The 19098-nt window shown below is 31.9% G+C and overlaps 1 protein-coding gene across 1 annotated transcript; it reads left to right on the forward strand.

The window, feature by feature from the left end:
• Positions 1–24: 24 nt before the first annotated feature.
• Positions 25–18172, forward strand: LOC148625649 (uncharacterized). The gene is made up of 18 exons (XM_088569304.1): positions 25–359; positions 3859–4040; positions 4852–4922; positions 5555–5721; positions 6434–6534; positions 7156–7265; positions 7519–7621; positions 7992–8078; positions 8735–8825; positions 9607–9658; positions 10114–10223; positions 11602–11771; positions 12439–12539; positions 13086–13227; positions 13818–13901; positions 15368–15477; positions 15821–15879; positions 16094–18172. Exons 1-17 carry the CDS (start codon positions 59–61, stop codon positions 15864–15866), a joined length of 2028 nt encoding a protein of 675 aa, XP_088425430.1. The 5' UTR covers positions 25–58; the 3' UTR covers positions 15867–15879; positions 16094–18172.
• The last annotated feature ends 926 nt before the right edge of the window (positions 18173–19098 follow it).

Raw genomic sequence — 19098 nt, forward strand, 5'->3', positions numbered from 1 at the left:
TTATTGTTTCTGACCAATCGAAGTTCCTGTAACACTTTCTCTTTAATTTGTTTACAAAATGTCTGAGTCCGTTTTTAAAGAACTATGTAGTTCGCAAAAATTGGAGAGGGACAGAGGATATCATAGTCTAGTCACATATTTACAGTCCCTTGACGAAGAAGGAATTTATAATCTGCAGTTTGACTTGTTAAAGTTATTGAATAATGTCGATTCATCGTGGGAAACCAAGCATGGTGCCCTCATGGGTACAAAGGCTGTGTTGGAAAACGGGAACGTCTCAGACGATTTCGAAATAGAAGTAAAAAAGAAAGTCATGGAGTTTCTCGATGACAACGAATTTAGAGTTAGAATAGCAGCAGGTAAACTATCTATTGTTCAAGAATCTTTTGAAGCAATGCCTGGAGGTGGTAACAAGACACTTCGGCACCCTCAGAGTCAGAAGACATTTCACTTTTCAGTGCCAAGACATTTTGGGAACCCAAGACAAATCAGCCAGAACAGGGAAGACATTTAAGCACTTTCATGAAATATGTTTAACAGTTACAAGTATGTCAAAATGATATTGGGGGTTGCATCATCATTTTGCAAATAATAGCCTTGAACCCCTGTCTGACCCTCTTTTTGTTTTGTTTGTTTGTTTGTTGGGGTTTAATGTCTGAGCAGCAATATTTCAGCTTTATTCAGATGATGAACATGAAATTGATGATAAAATGAACATGAAATGATGAAGAAATGAAAAAGGGATGGACACAAGGACAATGGGGTCGACAAATTTTGATTGCCACTGGAAATAGGGAGAGATGGGTAGGGTCGGGCAATTTAGTGGCGGAGCCCTATGGTTCCTACTCCGGGAGAATACCACAGTAGGGTTCTTTAACGTGCGAGGAACATGGCATCTTTCCCAACATGGTGCACCATTATGGTTTGCGTTCAGGTTTACCGTATTATAGCCTGACAACCCCAGCATGTAACATACCAGGGGTACCCCATTCAACCACCTGGGGCACACATCCCAGTTGCTCTGTGGGCAAAGCGCCCTAGCCCCTGGCTAGGGTTCTGAGCACTATGTAGTCGCCTTTTACGACAAGCTTAGCACTGCTGCAGGCCTATTCTTTTAACACCCGGACCTGCACGGGGCCCCTCTTTTTGTAAATATTTGGATCTGCCCCTGCTTGAAATGTGCAGACAGTTCTTTTGATTTGTACTCATCACCTCTCTTTTCCTTTCTAGGATCGGTGACTATTTAAATTTATAATCCCATATGGGTTTCCTTCTTAGCTAAACATCAAAAGGCTACTAACATTTGTACTTGTAGACAACTTGCACATTGTAAGTAAATGACTGCTTTATTCAGGTAATTGAATAGAAATGAGAAACAGGTACTGAAAAGAGGCTAGAAGTCAACTATTTTTAATTGGATCATTGTTAATGCAAACCAAATTAATCACCATATGAAGTTTGGAATAAAAGTTATTGATTGGTTTTGACAATTGGCTTAAATACATGTACCTTGGGTTCCAACTAGCAATAGGTACTGATAAGAGGACAACTATTTTGAATTTGATTGTTGTTAATTCTAGCCAAATTAATCACCATATCAATTTCAAAGTAAAATTTGCTCTTTTCTGTTCTTATGCTCCCTTTGATTCTTTTTTATTCTTTGGCTTCCCACATTTTCCGCTACAAGAGTTCCTGATGAAGGTTGATCAAAAAGAGCTTTCCAGATCAGTATAAATCAATAAATAAATAGCGACCAACCACATTGTAATTCCACCAAATTGTAGTATGATAAGACTAATACGAAGTTAAAAGTTGTATACATGTACATATACAACAAGGTTATAATTAAGAGAAATAAACAAAGTGTTGATCTGTCTAGATATGAGGCTGATTTGTCTTGGTACTGAAATATCTTTCATTGGTACTGAAGCGGCTAGAATTCCTGGGTTGCTTAGACGTACATAGTCATAGATTAGGCCAAAATTAAAATTAAGTTTGTTTCCCCTTTGCCGACGGAGTCTGAAAAAAGTTGTTGGGTAAAAAAATTATTTTTGGGAAAATCTTTTTTTTTCCTTTCGTAAATTCCAGAAAACATGTCTGTCATTGGTCCCGATACAGGAATTAATCGAAAGTCACTTCAGGCAATTACTAATACGCTTCATCTCAGGTGATTTTCTTTCTTGTGTTCCAGCGATAAATACGGAGGTTGATTAAATGCCAAAGCATTGCAACTGGAGTTGTAAGATACCTCACACTGTGCATCTCTGCCAGCTTTGGGAGGCAAGCCGAGAGGAATAAATCTAATTGGTTACTAGAATTTGCAGGTGACTTGACATGGCGAGATGTATTGGATGATGTTATCCTTGTCAGACATTTTAATTACAGTTTTGTTCTAGTCATTGATTGTTCTTGCCATCATCCACAGGATTTTGTTATTTGTTGTTTAGTTCTAGTCATATACCACATGATTTTGTGTTTTGTTGTTTAGTTCTAGTCATATACCACAGGGTTTTGTGGTTTGTTGATTAGTTCTATTCATATTCCACATGATTTTGTGGTTTGTTGTTTAGTTCTAGTCATATACCACAGGGTTTTATGGTTTGTTGTTTAGTTCTAGTCATATTCCTCAGGGTTTTGTGGTTTGTTGTTTAGTTCTAGTCATATTCCACATGATTTTGTGGTTTGTTGTTTAGTTCTAGTCATATTCCACAGCGTTTTGTGGTTTGTTATTTAAAGTTATTTTTTCTTGAATTACATGTATATATATAAAATACTTACTTATGGTGGACTCCTTCAATGTATTCAGGTTGATAATATTTTCAAATATTAAGATTTCTTCAAATATTTTTCTGGCAGATATATTTCTTCTATTTATACAGCGTCCAAACAAAACAACTTCAATTATGATCATTCTACTTGTAATTTTACCATTTTGTACAGATAGAGACATAGCAAGTCAGGTCACTCTGATAGACTAGACTTTTCAGTGAATTTGAACTTGTCTCTCTTTTTTTTTTTTACTTTTTCTTGGCTTTCCACATTTTTGGCCACAGGTGAACCTGGTCTGTCTCAAAATCATGACACAGACAAAGGGGAAACAAAGATTTTTTTAATAGTGGCCTTACTTCACATTCTACCACATACATGTAGTTAAGGAAAGGTTATCAGATTCAAAGGCTACAAGAACCCAAGTTGACTTTTAATAATGCGAAAATTGTTCATTATAGACCAATTTACACTTCTGGACACCTTTGAGAAAAATAAGGTGATTTTATACTGAAGCATCCTTCATGTCTATGATAATTAACCTCTCAAAGTGATATTACATTGTTTCTAAGACATTTAAAGGTCAGTTTCTGGTGTCAGAGCACAGTGGCAAGTGCAAATTCATGTATTACATCTGTACATTTCTTCATGTGTAAAGTTAACATGTGTACCAGTGAGCAAGATTTACCTTAACATTGCACCTACTGCCATTTGAGATCAAATCTTAGATCTCTGAATTTCCTCTAACCTTCCAATCTTCAACATGTTCAGTGTACATGTACATTTTGTACATACATGTATACCAACATTGATTATTTTTATGTGATCGCGACACCCCAGTTTTGTTTAATTTTCAACAAATTGTGGAAACAGAAATGAGTGAATTAAGTATTTGCAAATGTTGTTACTGGTATGTCTTTTGCATTGGATCATCCCTGAGGTCTGATAAAATTTCCAGATCAAAATAAGTTTCTTCGACCATTAACGATGAAATTATATCATTTTAATGTAGTCTAATCTAATATTTGTGATAACCTTTATTGGAATACATGTAAGTCAATTAATGTTTACATTTTTTTTTGTGTACCATAGGTGAAGTTCTTGGAGCTTTGTGTAAAAAGGTTGGACCTGAAACATATGGTAATGTGAAAGATCAAATTTTACAAGGAATAAGATCTAATTTAGAGAGAGATCTTCCAGTTGATGATGAAGATGATGCTAATGATGTAGATAAGCTTATGCAGAAACTTGGTAGTTCTCCTGGTAGTGAAAAGGTACATGTACTTCTTTATTTCTTATTGTCAATCTCCCCAGCACATACAAAAAAGTCATACATTTTTGTACATGTGCATGTATTTACTTGCGTATGAAAACTGGTTAGCAAGGAATATGAGTTTGTTTTTTATTTATAAATTACCATTAAGTGAAACAATAGATATACTGTGAAACACATCTAAAACAAACTCTGAAATGTATGAAAACCTGTCTAAACCAAACCCTTTTGAAAGTCCTTTTATGTCAATTTAAATGGTTTTTTTTTACCTTATTATACAGAATACCTGTCTAAACCAGACACTTTTGAAAGTCCTTTTATGTCAATTTAAATGTTTTTTTTGCCTTATTATACAGAATACCTGTATACCTAAACTGAACCAGTTTTCAAGTCCACAAAATGTTTGGTTTAGACCAAGTTCCACTGTAGCTGCATATAAACATTTAATTGTTTCATATATAAATTCTAAAAATTGACACAGTTTTTGCTTGTTAATAAGGGCTTTAGAGTTAAAAAATATAAAAACTCCAGTGACTGTTGTCTAGATTTATTTTAACACACCTGAACCAAAGGTCCAAGTGAGCTTATTCCATCAATTTGCATTAGTTGTTTGTATACTTTTCACAATTGAAAAAAAATACTAGGCCAAATTGTAACCAGACGTGGAAGGAGTGATCAAGGATAATATTAAAAGTTGAATTTCATTTAGACCGCTGATTAAAAAAATTGGACTATACTTAAAAAAATTAGAATATGTGAATTGCTATACAATTCATTTAATCATTGAATTTTTAAATTTTACATTATAACAGAGAGTCAGTCTTGATGCTGCACAAATATTCCATGACACAGCTGGATGGAAGTCATTGGAAACCTGGATGAAGTGAGATTTTTAATCAGTTATATAGTTATTTATAAAACCATTCAAAATTTGATAAATATTGAAATAAGTAGCAGTGAATATTCCGAAACTTAAAGAATAAACTTCAGAATTTCCTATGATGGTAAAAGTGTAATCCATCATGTGATTCAGTTAATTGTTACAAAAAATGTCTTTAATGTACTTAGAACTTGAAACAACAATACAAAATGTAATACATGTAAGGTTTGAAACATCATATAAGTGACAATTTTTTAAAATGTCTGAATGCTTTAATTTCTTTCTCATTTTATGAGTATTACATTGATCTTTATACAACAATTTTTGCTAAAAATAACATGAAGCATCAAAAATAGAATCACAATTTAGAGACATAAATATCAAAGTCCCTGTGAAACAGGAAACAATGACAATATACATACACAAAGTAGCAAATACAATAAAATTCAATTTTGCATATAAAAACTAACAATTGAGGAAATGATCATAGACATGACACCACAAAAAAAAAAACAAACTACGAAGCACTTGCAGTATGAACTCCCACAAAAATCAGTTCCATGTATGTCTAGCACTACTTCAGTAAACAAATATGTATAAATGAAATGCATCTCAAGCTCTTAATTTTTTGACAGATGTTTGGAATCTGTAGTGAATGCATGTGGTCAACGTTTCAATCAGTATGTTGACCAAGAGTTATTGGACCTTATATGGTTGGCATTGTCTCACACTAACAGATTTGTACGGGAAACTGGATTCTATGTCTGTGCCGCTTTAGTCTCAATAGGAGTTACTGATGACGGTAAGTTCATTAGAATATAAGAGGATTCAGCTGCTTCACTTACTTAACTTAGTCCACTTTATCCCAAGGCGGACATAGGGCGACTACAGTTTCTTTCCATCTTTTCCTGTCCATTACTGTTTGTTTTGCTTCTATTCAGGTCTCATTTAGTTCATTTTTTTTTGTCAAGTATGTCTGACATTTATTGACAAAGGTTTGTAAGGAAGTGGGAGATGCTGCAGTTTATCTCCAGGTTTCTGAATAGATCTGAAGTTTGTATTAAATCATATTATCTGATGTGATTGTATTAAATCATTTTATCTGATGTTATTGTATTAAATCATTTTATCTGATGTGATAAGAATCTGCAAATGTTAATTTTTTTATCATGCCAACTAAGTATAAAATATGCCCATAATAATGATACTGTGCTTTCACCCATCAACCTGTCTGTTCTTACACATTTACCTTTGGAAAAACTCTAAAACAATCACAAATCATTCTATAGATTTTGACAAACTTTGTACGTGTACATACTTTTTTCAAAGCAATAAATTTCAGCTAAAAATAAATACTTTAAATATAACATACAATATTCAAATATATAACATATTGTCAAGGAAAATAAATATTCTGAAACAAAAAATAGTATTTAAATATGAAAGTATCTATTTTTTTGACATTTAAAAATGTCATTTAACATCATACTTCAATTTATTCATCCTTCTTTCAGGAAAAGAAATACTTAAATTGGTTGAAGAAAACTCAGTGTACAGATATGGTAAAGAAATATCAGAACATTTAGGAAAAGGTCTAGCTGATAATTGGAGTCAAGTAAGAGAGCTGAATGTGTTATTATAAAATAAATCAGTCAGAAAGGATAAACAGATGATTAAGGTTCATTCTGAGATGCTATATACTTTGAAATTATCAGTTTAAAAAACAAAATTAATGATTACAAACTGTTTCCAAAGAAACTTAACAGGTGAGTCTCTCTACCCCAAAAAGAATGAAATGTACCCATTCAAATATGTTTGCAATATTTCTGTCCATCCATCTATCCATAAGTATAAATTTTGATATCATGTTAAAAGAATAAACCGTCTGCTGTAAAATGAAATTTTGTAAATTAAAAATACATGTATGTTAAGTCATGTATCTTACATATAATATTCTTTATGACAAACAGGTTAGACTGGTTTCATGAAGTGTTGGGTACCATAAAAACTTTGATAGGATTTATTTTCACAGAAACATTGAAGGGGTTCACTTTCTGGGACAGATTTAGTAGTTCAGTCTGTTTTACAACAAAATAAATTTTGATATCATGTTGAAATAAATGACCACCTGCTTTACAAATGCAATTTTATAACTATAAAATCGATAAAATTAAAAATACTGGTAGATGTATGCAGAATCGTGTATCTAAGATATAACATTCTTTACGACAAACAGGTTAGACTGGCTGCATCAGTTGCTACTAGAAAATTTCTACACAGTTTACCATCAAATGATGCTAAGGATCAGTTTTTCAGCATATTGATACCTCGCATGTGTTTAAACAGGTAAAAAAAGCCTCATTATAACCTTGATTTTACAGATATTTGGGACAAATACCATATCAGTGGAGGATGTTTAGTCTGATTTATCAACTGTAATACTATTGTACTTTCGTTAAGAATATGTGTCATTTTTCAGAAACTTTTTATTGGATAATTTTTTTTAAATATCAGGAAAAAGTTAGTGACCTAAATGATGCTCTAAGCTTTAAACTTTGTAATTCATATTTAACTTTTGATTTTTGTTCTATTTTTTAAGATATTATGTTGCCGAAGGAGTGAGAATATATTCACAAGAAACCTGGAGACAAACAACTGAAGGGGAAGGTAGACAGTTGGTAGAAAAATACATCGATCATGTTGTAAGTAAATCATGTATTTAGAAAAAATGGAGTTAACAGGCAGTGCTTAAGCAGATCCAGTGAACAAATATTTTCCATGATCAAATTAAGAATGGTGATGACAAATCTTCAAATATGAAATGGTTATATAAATTTTATGCCAATGTCGAATATGTCTGAAAATAATATTTAAGAATGTTTAAAACCAACTGTGCATGTGTAAAAAAAGATTGAGACAGTCAATGCCCAAAAATTTACAGTGTTATCCAATGAAACTCCACGTTGCAATGGATGTTAGTTATATAATTCTTTTTTCAGCCTGACTGGTTAATTTTTTCAAGTATTTGTATTTATTTGACACTATAATGTCCTCAAATTTATATATCTGTAGGTTGAGTATTATATAGAATCAACTAAAGCAGATAATCACGCTGTCAGAGAAGCGGCCTGTGCCTGTATTGCAGAGTTAGGTGCTAAGGTGTGTTGTTACCGTGGAAACTGAATCTAGATTGGACCTATTCCTTGTATCTACATAGAAATTAAATTTTAATTCAGTGGATTATGTAGGATAGCGATAATTTTCAATGTAATGGAAAGCTTTAATTTATTTGAAAATTGAGTTAATAAATTAATTTCTAAAAGATATACTAGGCTCTCTGTCGCTTCAAAAACATATTTTAGAGAACTGAAAGATATGACCTTAATGGCCATACTTGTGTTTTTTGAGTACATGCTTGAAAGATTTTCAAAATGTTGTGAATTGATTTAACAACAGAATTGAGTCAATCAATGGCTGTAGAAGAGACATAACTGCATTTCTGTTCTTTGTTCATTTTTTTTTCATTGCATGGTAGTTGTACCATTGTAGAAAATAATAATAAAAAATGTACAATGTTTTTGTTCATAATTCTCTTTAAATTGCAGTATTAATGATGTCACAACTTAAACTAATATTGTTCCTTAGACTCCATATGATAACTCAAACCAAATTCTGGGGTCATACAAAGTGCAAATTGGAGTATTATGGTTCATTTGACATTTCTTTAGATACCTGGAAAAATGGGGAGTACCTATCATTTACTTCAGCACTGTTTTTCATTTGCATTGTTACTGAAAGTTTATGATATACTTCAGATTGATAGAACTGCAGTAAGAACCCACATACCTCGTCTCCTTGCAGCATTGTTGATATGTTTTACTGATGACAGCTGGCCAGTTAGAGATGGTATGTAGTACTATTACTCTAGACTGATCTGACACGACAATGTTTTGTCATGAATACTTCTTGTATAATTGTCCGATACGTGTAAAAGTAATGTTTTTCTTGCTGAAATCTGAAAGAAACAAAGTAATTGAAAACAAAAGAGCACATAAGAAAACTAATATGAAAGTGGACATTCATAAATAATTATCTTTTTTTGTGAATTAATCATATTACAGGAAGTAAAATAGTTAACTTCAGGGAATAGAGTTGATCTTCTCTTGATTAAATGACAATCACCTGGTTAACTTTCTCAGGTAGTTAGAAGGATAATAGACTGTAACGGGAGAGCATGATTTGACTCACAAAATTATACTCGGCCACCGAGGATTGAACCCTAGAACGCTCGATGACAAGCCAGCGACAAACCGATTCAGCTAAAGAATTAATCCTTTAGCCAAGTCAATTAACTGGCTATTTAAACCTCACTACCTACTACAACGCAGGTAGGCCGTCCTGCCACAAGACAAAGAGATTTAAACTTTCCATCAAACTTGGATTGAAATACCTATGAAATGATACAAAATGTAAATTGTCTAGTTTACTATTTAAGACATCTCAGCAAGCAATGACTATTAATTCTAGATAAGACCAAATTCTAATCCCTGAAGTTAACTCAATAACCTGAAGTAAACTATGTTACTTGCTGTAATGTTCATTCAAGCTAGGTAAGACTAACTCTGTTACCTGAAGTTACCTATATTACTCGCTGTAAAATAATGCAGTAATATTTTCTTTTTAATAGCTGCCTGTGTAGCCTGTGGGAATTTTGTTCTGTGCTTTCCTGATGAATCAAAGTAATTATGTTTACCTTAATTATCAATATAAAATAAGACACTTGAATTTAGTAACCTTTTTTAAAGCATCATTTCATATATAAATATATATATATATGTATATATATTCTGAAGAAAATGGAATATTGTACCTTGATATATTTAACTAGAGAAAATATCAAAAGAAATTTTATTGAAAAAATATTTGTAAGGATTTGAATGTAAAATGCAGTAGTACGACCTATTATTTTTAAGTCATTCCTTATAATTTTAATTTTTCCTTTCAAAATTCAAGTAAATCAGCTAACATTTTACTATGTGATTGTGACATCATGTTAAAAGATGTCACAATCACATTGTAAAATTACATCTATGAGATGAAAAATGAAAAAAAAAATGTCTACCAATCAGAAGAGATGTTACATCTAAAATTAAATTACATGTGTATACATAAATCAATTTCTCTTTCATTGTAGAGACTCTTTACCTGATTTATATCCATTGTTTTTCAACAATTTACAAGACAACATTGCATCAGTCCGACAAGGAGCTGCTTTGGCTCTGGCCAATGTAGTGCAAGCGTATGGTAGGACAACATTTATCACATATACATGTATTATACTTTTCCTGATGATATTTATTATAATTCTTTTTATGCCCTACCAACTAAGTTTAGGCCATACAATATTTCTGTTATTAAATTCAGAACTTCTGTCAGTTCAGTAGGACTTGTATTTTGGTTTGCTCTGAAAATGATAAATGAGGTTAAATGGTTGTCTGATTTATATAATGTATACCTTTGGAAAAATCATAGTTTATAAAATGATATTTGTTTAAAAACATTGAGATTAAAATCAAGTCCAATTGCCTGCAATAATTATAAGATAATAATCATGTAAGATAAACATGGTTTTCATGAATAACTATAAGAAAATTAGTTGTGCCAAGAATGTATGGAGATTTTAGAACTTGTACACTGGTAAATTCTGTGCATTTACTAAGTACCATTCTGTGTGAGAATCGGGTAATGGATAGCATCATATTCCTCAATTTGGTTTTTTTTCTCAAATATGTTCAATGCATCTAGCAAACAGTTGAAAAAGTTATCTAAATTCATCCTGAAGCATCTGTGATGTAGATATTTTTTGACTGTTTATATGAGGAAAATGCAGGGAAATTTTCCCACCATTTTCCATAGCGCAATACAACTAAATTTGACCTATAAATATCTTAAAAAGGCAAATTTTACAAACACTTTGATGGTTATTTCTAGAGGTTATCAGGTATAAATTCTTGGTTAAATCAATAAAAGCTCTGCATTTTTTTCCTTCATGTGGCACACTTTATACACATTTTGCCTGATTCTTAGGTGGAGAAGTACTTAAATCTTGTTGTTCTTTGGCACTCATGATAATATTTTGGTTATGTGCTCTTTTCAATTAATAACCTATAATCATAGTAGACAATGTGACTGGATATTTTATCAACTTGTATTTTAGAATTTTTGAAAAGTAAATAATGTAAGATTTTTCTTCATATTTCAAAGAGGAAAATCCCATTTTGGATTAAAATGACCAATGAATGCAAACAAAAAATTTTGAATTTCAGAACCAGGAAGACACTATGTTTCATCAACAAAACGATTATTTTTATTGATTTCTAGTTAACCGTTCAACACCAGTTTACTTAAATCATCAAGATTATTTTTCCGAGTTTACACCAGTAGATATAGATAAAAATATTATTTTAAGGAGGTAGACCTAGGGTTATGTTTGTATCATATTCAATTTCACCAAAGCCTGTCAAGCTTTCATTTGAAAAAGAACGAAATCAGTCCAAGTTACCTTGATGCTTACATGAGATTGATGTAAAACGCTGAATACAAATGTTTCAATGATTTTTTGAGTTGCGTCCCTTACCTTAGGTCTACCTCCTTAATTACTGTATTTTTCATTCTTAAACAGGGCAAACAAGCATTGAAACTATTACTGCAAAAATCAAAGAAGGACTTGAAGGGGTAGAAAAACAACCAGCTTCATCAGAGAAGTATAGTGGATTAGATAAAGGTCCAGCTACTTATGGTGTGGTGAAAAAACTCAGGGATAATGATATGGATTTACACACAGATAAACAGGTAAACCTTGAATTGTTGAAATTCTGTACAGAGTAACTTGACTAAATTAAACCCTAAATAACGCACAAAATGTCTAAACCAGATACTTTTCAAAGTCCCTTTATATCAGTTTAATAGTATTTTGAAGCTTGGTAAACCAAATGCCTCTTTTAACTGATTAAAATTGAAGTCTAAAATGGGTTTGATAATGAAAGGTTTTTTTTTACTGTATTTACAAATTTTTCTTATAAGAAAATACAGATATTAAGAATCTGACACCTGCATGAGTGCAAGATAGGGAAATCTCCGACATCTGAGGGTAAGGTTTAATAGTTCTCTAACAAGGCTTAGCTCAGTTAGAGGACTATTACATTTTACTCAAAGGTGTCTGAGATTTCCTAATCTTTCTTGAGATAAACAGGTGTTTGGTTCTTTTTTTCACTTTGAGTTAGTTTTCCAATCAATGTTTTGATTTGAAATGACCTGCATTTAACAGTTGAACAGTAATATGTCACATCCAGGTGTAAAATATATATGTAGGTCACTTCAAAACAACCAATCACCACTTATTCTTGAGAAAATGATTATTTTTGAAGAATGGGTGAGATAAAGAAATCTCACACAGCTAAAATGGTAAAATCAAGTATACTACTGTGTCTTGAAAAATCTTGGAGTTGCTTCTTTTCAGATGTATTCTTGTGGGTCATTAGCCCCAAAGATGGGTAGAGGTGGAGGATGTATGGATCACAAGTTTAGGAAACCCTCAGAACCATGGGAGTTGACAGATGGGTAAGACTATACCAGTTACTTATATTTTATATGCTTTAATCTTTTGGAAGAAAGTGCCACTCAAAGGTCATTTTTAGAAAGCTTAATCCTGTCAAAATACATATACATTTAAGAATAAGTGTTGTGAATTTTGATTCCAAATGACATTACAAGGTTTCCCATATCAGTTCGAGAATCTGTGATGTTTTTGAGTGATTCATAGCTTCGGTCTTTGCTTGTAGTTATTCTGACTTTGTATGTACCATAGATCCTAGCCTTGAAACATTCACCATACTTTGCCGTCAGCGTACTCTTCTCTGATATACATGTAGCGCCATTGACGGACTTTATTCCAGTATTGTGACATTTTTATACAATCATGATTAACTATTACTTATTTAAAAAGTGGATATCACTCTCATTTGGAATAAGCTGTATCTATATTAAAATTATTAACCACCTCTTCTAATGCCTTTTGCATTAGCATAGCAATGTTTTAAAAAAAGAGAGTTTAGGAAATTAAATTGGTCATTTGATAACTAAAACTATTTTCTTTCTCATCTACAGTTGTATCCATTTGTTAGCAGAGTTATCAAACAACTCTAGTCTTTCCAACCTTGTATCACAGAACTTGCCAGCAGTTGCTAAAGCGGTGTCACTTCAGCATTATCCTCAACATGTTGTTTTGTTAGAAACATTGTGCAAACAGGTATAATTACCTCCAGTCTTTATTATTTCAATGTATACATGGAAACCTGTCTAAAATGAACCATGAAAAATCTGACACACTGTTGAAACACTTTTTATTGTCCTTTAATTCAGTTTTAATGTTTTTTAACCTTGAGAACCAAACCAGAAACCTGTCTAAACCAAACTGATTGTAAAGTGCAAAAAAAAAGGTTCAGTTCAGAAGTTTTCAATGTATAATGAATGTGTGTTTAATGCTTTGAAACATGATTTTTTAAAAGATGTGAAACAGAAACCTCATATTTATGATTTTTAAAGTAGTATAAGGAGGTAGACCTAGGGTAAGGGCAATTACTCTTGAAATCAGTGATATGTTAGTATTATATTCAATTGTCAAAGACTTTGATGTACGAATTTGGCAGAAACTGAAGAAAGTGCTTGGCACAGACTTAGAATTTCCTTCAGTTTTAAGCCTCATCTGTATATCAGTTTTGTGTCAAGTCAGTGCACTACTATTATCAATACACAGATACATTTATAGAACTTTTATAATCCATTTTATGTTCAGCTCTTCAATAGTAGTAATTTGATGTAAAATTCTTCTCATTTCAGTTACCGAATATTGCCAAAGGTATTGGTAAAAGACATTTTAAAATGCACCTGGAAATGTTTCTAGATCCCATATTTTACAGCATGGTAAGTATGAAGTGATTGTCATTTTATATTTTAGGGGCTTTATTATCAATCTCTTTTCTAATGTAGCCAATGGAAACTAATTATTAATGGTCATCATTACTATAACGCTATTGGAACTTATTTGAGATTTTGACTTTAATATTTGGTTTGTAGTTACTGGTAGATTGTTAAGTAGTACTCCAGATAAGAATCACACAAAATGTGATTCATGGTTGGAAAGCCTACATATTTTTATTTTTGATACTTTGAAATTAAAATGATGTAGTAATCAGAAAATAATATGTGGTTTTCCATACAACCCTTGTTCTTGGGAGATAAAAAATATATGGAATGTACTGTAGCATTCAAAATTAAGGGAGACAACTCCGTAAATGACTCTGAAATACAATAGAAACTATTGGATTTTTGATGTGAATTAAAATAAAAATGTATAGCCTTTTTGGGGGTGTATCACATATTACACATTTTGCATGATTCTTACAAAGACTACTACTTAAGTTATTACTATATGTACCATTTTCAAAATTTTGGTCCCCCTGAATAATTTTTTTCCCCATTCATCATTTATTTTTGGTTAGATAGGGTTAGGATTGGTTGAGATATTCTTTGAAGTGACTGTGTGTATGAATTGAAATGAATAATTATATATAGAAATTTATGTTTACACAGGTCACTATCTCTATAATAAAACAAATTTCTTACTTACTGATTACTTACTTGCTATTACCCTATACAATAATTTGAAAATCTTGATATTTCTAGCCTTATAATTGGAAATCGGGCAAATTTTTATTCAGTAGATTGATTGATTGATTGATTGGTGTTTAATGTCCAAGTAGCAGTATTTCATCTATATCCAGGTGATGAACATTAAATGGATGATATAATAAACATTATGATGAAATTAAAAATGGGATGGAACGCAAGAGTAATAAGGGTTGACAAGTTTCAATTGCCACTGGAAATTGGGAGAGATGTGTAGGGTCAGGCAATTTAGCCTTCAGTAGCAAAGCTGATTCTTGTTCTGTCAAATACAACAGCAAGGTTCTTAAATGCGGGAGGAACGTGACATTTTTCTTAACATGGTTCACTACTATGGTTTTGCTGTCACATTTTCCGTAATTATGGCCTGATGACCCCAGCATGTAGCATGTCTGGGATACCCTATTCAATCACCTGGGGCACACAACCCATTGCTCTGTGGATAGAGCGCCCTATCCCCTGGCCAGGATTCTGAGCAATATTTAGTCGTCTTTTTCAAGCTTAGCACCAATCTTGACACCGGACCTGCACATAGCTTAATTCAAAGGAAGTTGTTTTTTAGGTAAAAATAGTTCTTCATACTAGGGGAGTTTTTTTTTTCTCTCTGAAAGTTGCAAAATAAGCAATAACAAATGGAAAAAAGTTGTAAAACCTAAACTCTTTCATTTTAAAATTTACTATTGTATCATTAACATGCTTTTCAGACTTGTGATAGTGCTTTGACATCGAGTGCAGCCAGTCAGTGTTTGAATCAACTTAGTAGTTTTCTTGGTCCTAACATTCTCAAAGGCAGGGTAGAAAATTATAATCCAGCGTAAGTATTTAAATGTATTTGACTTATTTGAATGACAGTTTATGTGTCAGGAAACGGTAGCACAGTCAGAAAAAACACAGGTTAAAAAATTGTAGAAAATAATTGCTAAATAAGACAAAATAACAAACTGCATGAAAAGCTCTCATTATGCAATTTAACATGGTTTCATGTGAAACAAAAAATGTTTAATAATGAAAAAATGTGGTAAGTTCATTGCAAACTTCACTTACATGTAACCAATGCCCATTTCAACTTGCACAATAAAAACTCTTTAATCTTTTATTGTATTGTTATTTTAAGAAATGTTTACACTACCCATAATTTTTAATTCTCTTTTTTGTAGATACCTTGACCAGCTGAATGCCAATGTCTACATTGCTCCGCTGTAGATCAAATGGAGAGGTAAATAACAAGCAAAACTTTCTAGTAAACATAGATCAAAATACCTTGAATAGAAAGTTTAAATCTTTTCCTTAATGTTTCACTTGACTTCATCAGGTAATGGTCATTTAATGGAGGGAAAACGACTCTTTTTTCTTGAAATTAATTGGGTTTTTTTTGCTGTAAAGCCGAAGATTAGTTGAATTATTTTTTTTTACATTCTGTTTATTTCTAGGCATGTGCTATTTTATTGCTACAGCTGTGATTTCTAATTTTGTTGGATCATATTGATTGAATGGACTGAGGATTAATTATACAATGGAGAGATTTGGTATTTATAATATGAAGATGGAAGAAGAATTAGAGACTGATTTGCATCTTGAAAGAGCATTATAATTGTTTTACATGAATGGCTGTCATGCATTCACTAGTTGTCTTTCATTAGGATCATGTTGAACGAGCCTTGGATAACTTAGTATATGTACTACAGTTGTTAATTTTACTGCATTACATATAATAAATCTATCATAAATTCTGCTAAAAGAATGAGATCACATGTTATTGAGACATAAAAACTTGTAATAGATTTTTCACTCATGACTCTGTGTATTAAAGTATCAGTCTGTATAAAAATCAGAATAGTGGTGGTTCATACATATCAAAAATCCTTCAAATTATTTTTATTTCTTATTTAGTCTATAGCCAGTCTTAGTTTGTCATTAGGTTGTTTCACTTTTGAGATAAAAAATATATAAATTGTGTTTGAAATTTCCACTTATCATGTTGATTTGGTTGATTTAAAGAGTAATCAAGGGAACCAAGGTTATAGCGGTGATCAAAGAGTAATCAAGGGAACCAAGGTTATAGCGGTAATCAAAGGAACCAAGGTTATAGCAGTAATCAAAAGAATGTAATCCAGGAACAAAGAACAGACATGGAAAACAGACATACACAACAAAGAACATAAAGTAACTAAAATCATACATACAAAGTAACAAAAGCAAATGAGCAACTTGGACTACACTAAAAACTGGGAGCATGGACCAGGTGCACCGGTAGGGTAAGCGTCCTCTGCTTTTCTAGAAACACCTGCCTAGTTGCTCATAAAAAGTCAAGTCTAGTTTCTAAAAAGTACAGATCTGTATACCAAAAGGACATTAGTTAAAATATAGCCTATGTAGACCAAAAATCGTAGTTTGTTCAGTACGGTATTTTTTTTCGGCAGAATGAATCACCTCAACCATAGGCAGTGCCTGAATTTTATTTTGATTGGTACTTCAATATACTGCATGGTTTATCAGTATAACTATCCACAGCATATTATATATTAGCAGACAGTGAAATACTTCCATTAGAAAAAAAAGGAATCTAAATGTTAGTTTTTATCTGTAATAGTTATGTTTAGATATAGGTACCAGTTGTCATAATTTTCAGGCAATTTTATGTTAAAGTGATATTTCTATTCATTTTAAAGGATTATTGAATGGAAATAATTATTGTAAGCACAGCAATTTGTTTTCTCTATAATGGATATTGTCTTCCAAAATTTTCTTTTGTGATGCAAAAAAGTGTTATATTTGTTTTGTTAAAATTAAGTTTGTCTATATAAGAATGAATTTTCTACAACTGTATTTTTAAAATTCAACATACATAGATTAAAATTATTATTCAAGAGTGGATTCAAAACTGGAAAGTCCTCGACTTATTGAGGTAGACCTAGGGTAAGGGACGCAGTTCTTAAAAATCATTGGAACGTTTGTATGCAGCATTTTACATCCATCTTAAGTAAGCATCTAATTAACTTGGATTGATTATATTCTGCTTCAAACAAAAGCTTGAGAGGCTTTGGTGAAATTGAATATGATACAAACATATCACTGATTTCAAGAGTTCTGTCCCTTACCCTAGGTCTACCACCTTAAGCAAGTTTTAAATCAAAGGTTAACTTGAGGAAATCAAAAGTCCACAATAAAGTGTCAGTGAAAAAGGTGAAGGTCCAGGACGTATGTAAAGTGAAATGTCAAAGGTCAAAGGTCAGAAATTGATGGTCCTTGACCACCACTAATTTGAACCCCTGACAAAATATAAAAAAATTGTGAAAAAAAAAATTAAATGTGTTTTTTTGAAAAGGGTAATGGAGGGAGTAAAAAATCATTGAAGAAATCAAACAATTCTCTTTTTGTTTTCATAGAAGCTGAGATAACATAAGAAAATTTAGTGGTGCAATTTATTGTGATTTTATTTTGTACTATGTGTATTTTTGTTGTTAGTTTTACAGTATTGATGTCTTATTAAATGAATTTATTCATGGTAATTTGTTTCTCTCATTTGTATTCAACCACCAAAATAAAAAAAAAATGAATGACAATATTAAACAACCAAAGAATACAAAAGAACATGGGATCAAACCAAGTCAGTCTAATAAATATAAAATTTGATATTAGCTGCTTCTTTTGGAAGCATAGTTCACAGAGAGATGACAGATTTGGTTTAGGGGTAATAATGACATGTAGTTCGATGATATATGTGTATGTCTTCTGTAGGCCTGTAATCTAGTCTTAACACAAGGTCTGCTATAGTACAATTGAGCATATTTTACATTGTATCAACTTAACCATGAGTTTACCTTGAGTTACAGATTTTTTATATGTCACCGTCTTTGATCCATTTCAATGTAATGTGGTCTGATACCTGCTTCCAGTCCTTACAAGTCAAGGAATTTTACCTGTGATTGTATAGTGTTTTTAAAAATATTTACAGAACTGGTTCTATTGTCTGGCAGGTTATTCCAGTTATCCACCACCCTCTGAGATAAGCTATTTTTCCTCATTTGTTCTACATCATTTTTTGAAAATTTTGTACTTGTGGCCTCTAGTGTTAGTATTCGAGATAGAGAAAATGTCAGTACACTCCACTTTATCTATGCCATTTATGATTTTGTATTTTTTTCAGCAGAGTCTGCCCTTAGTCTCTCTCTCCTGTATTGGAGTAATGGTATCCAAGATATTTTGGTCTTCCTCCTTTAATGAGATATTGGATATCTCTTATATGTATTTGTTTTTTTTAATAGTAACTGTTAAAAACTTCAAATTATATGGTCATCTCCATGCATGCCAATCCTTCCTGTAAAATTAGGATTACTCCCATTGGAGATCGCAGAAAAAATTATCTTACTTCATCTACATAATGCCCAACCTTCCTATAAAATTTCATTAAAATCCCTTTGAGGTGTTAAGGAGA

The sequence above is a fragment of the Perna viridis genome, chromosome 2, assembly GCF_037379345.1.
Source record: "Perna viridis isolate PV_CMFRI_1.1 ecotype Kerala chromosome 2, ASM3737934v1, whole genome shotgun sequence".
Classification (NCBI taxonomy): domain Eukaryota; kingdom Metazoa; phylum Mollusca; class Bivalvia; order Mytilida; family Mytilidae; genus Perna; species Perna viridis.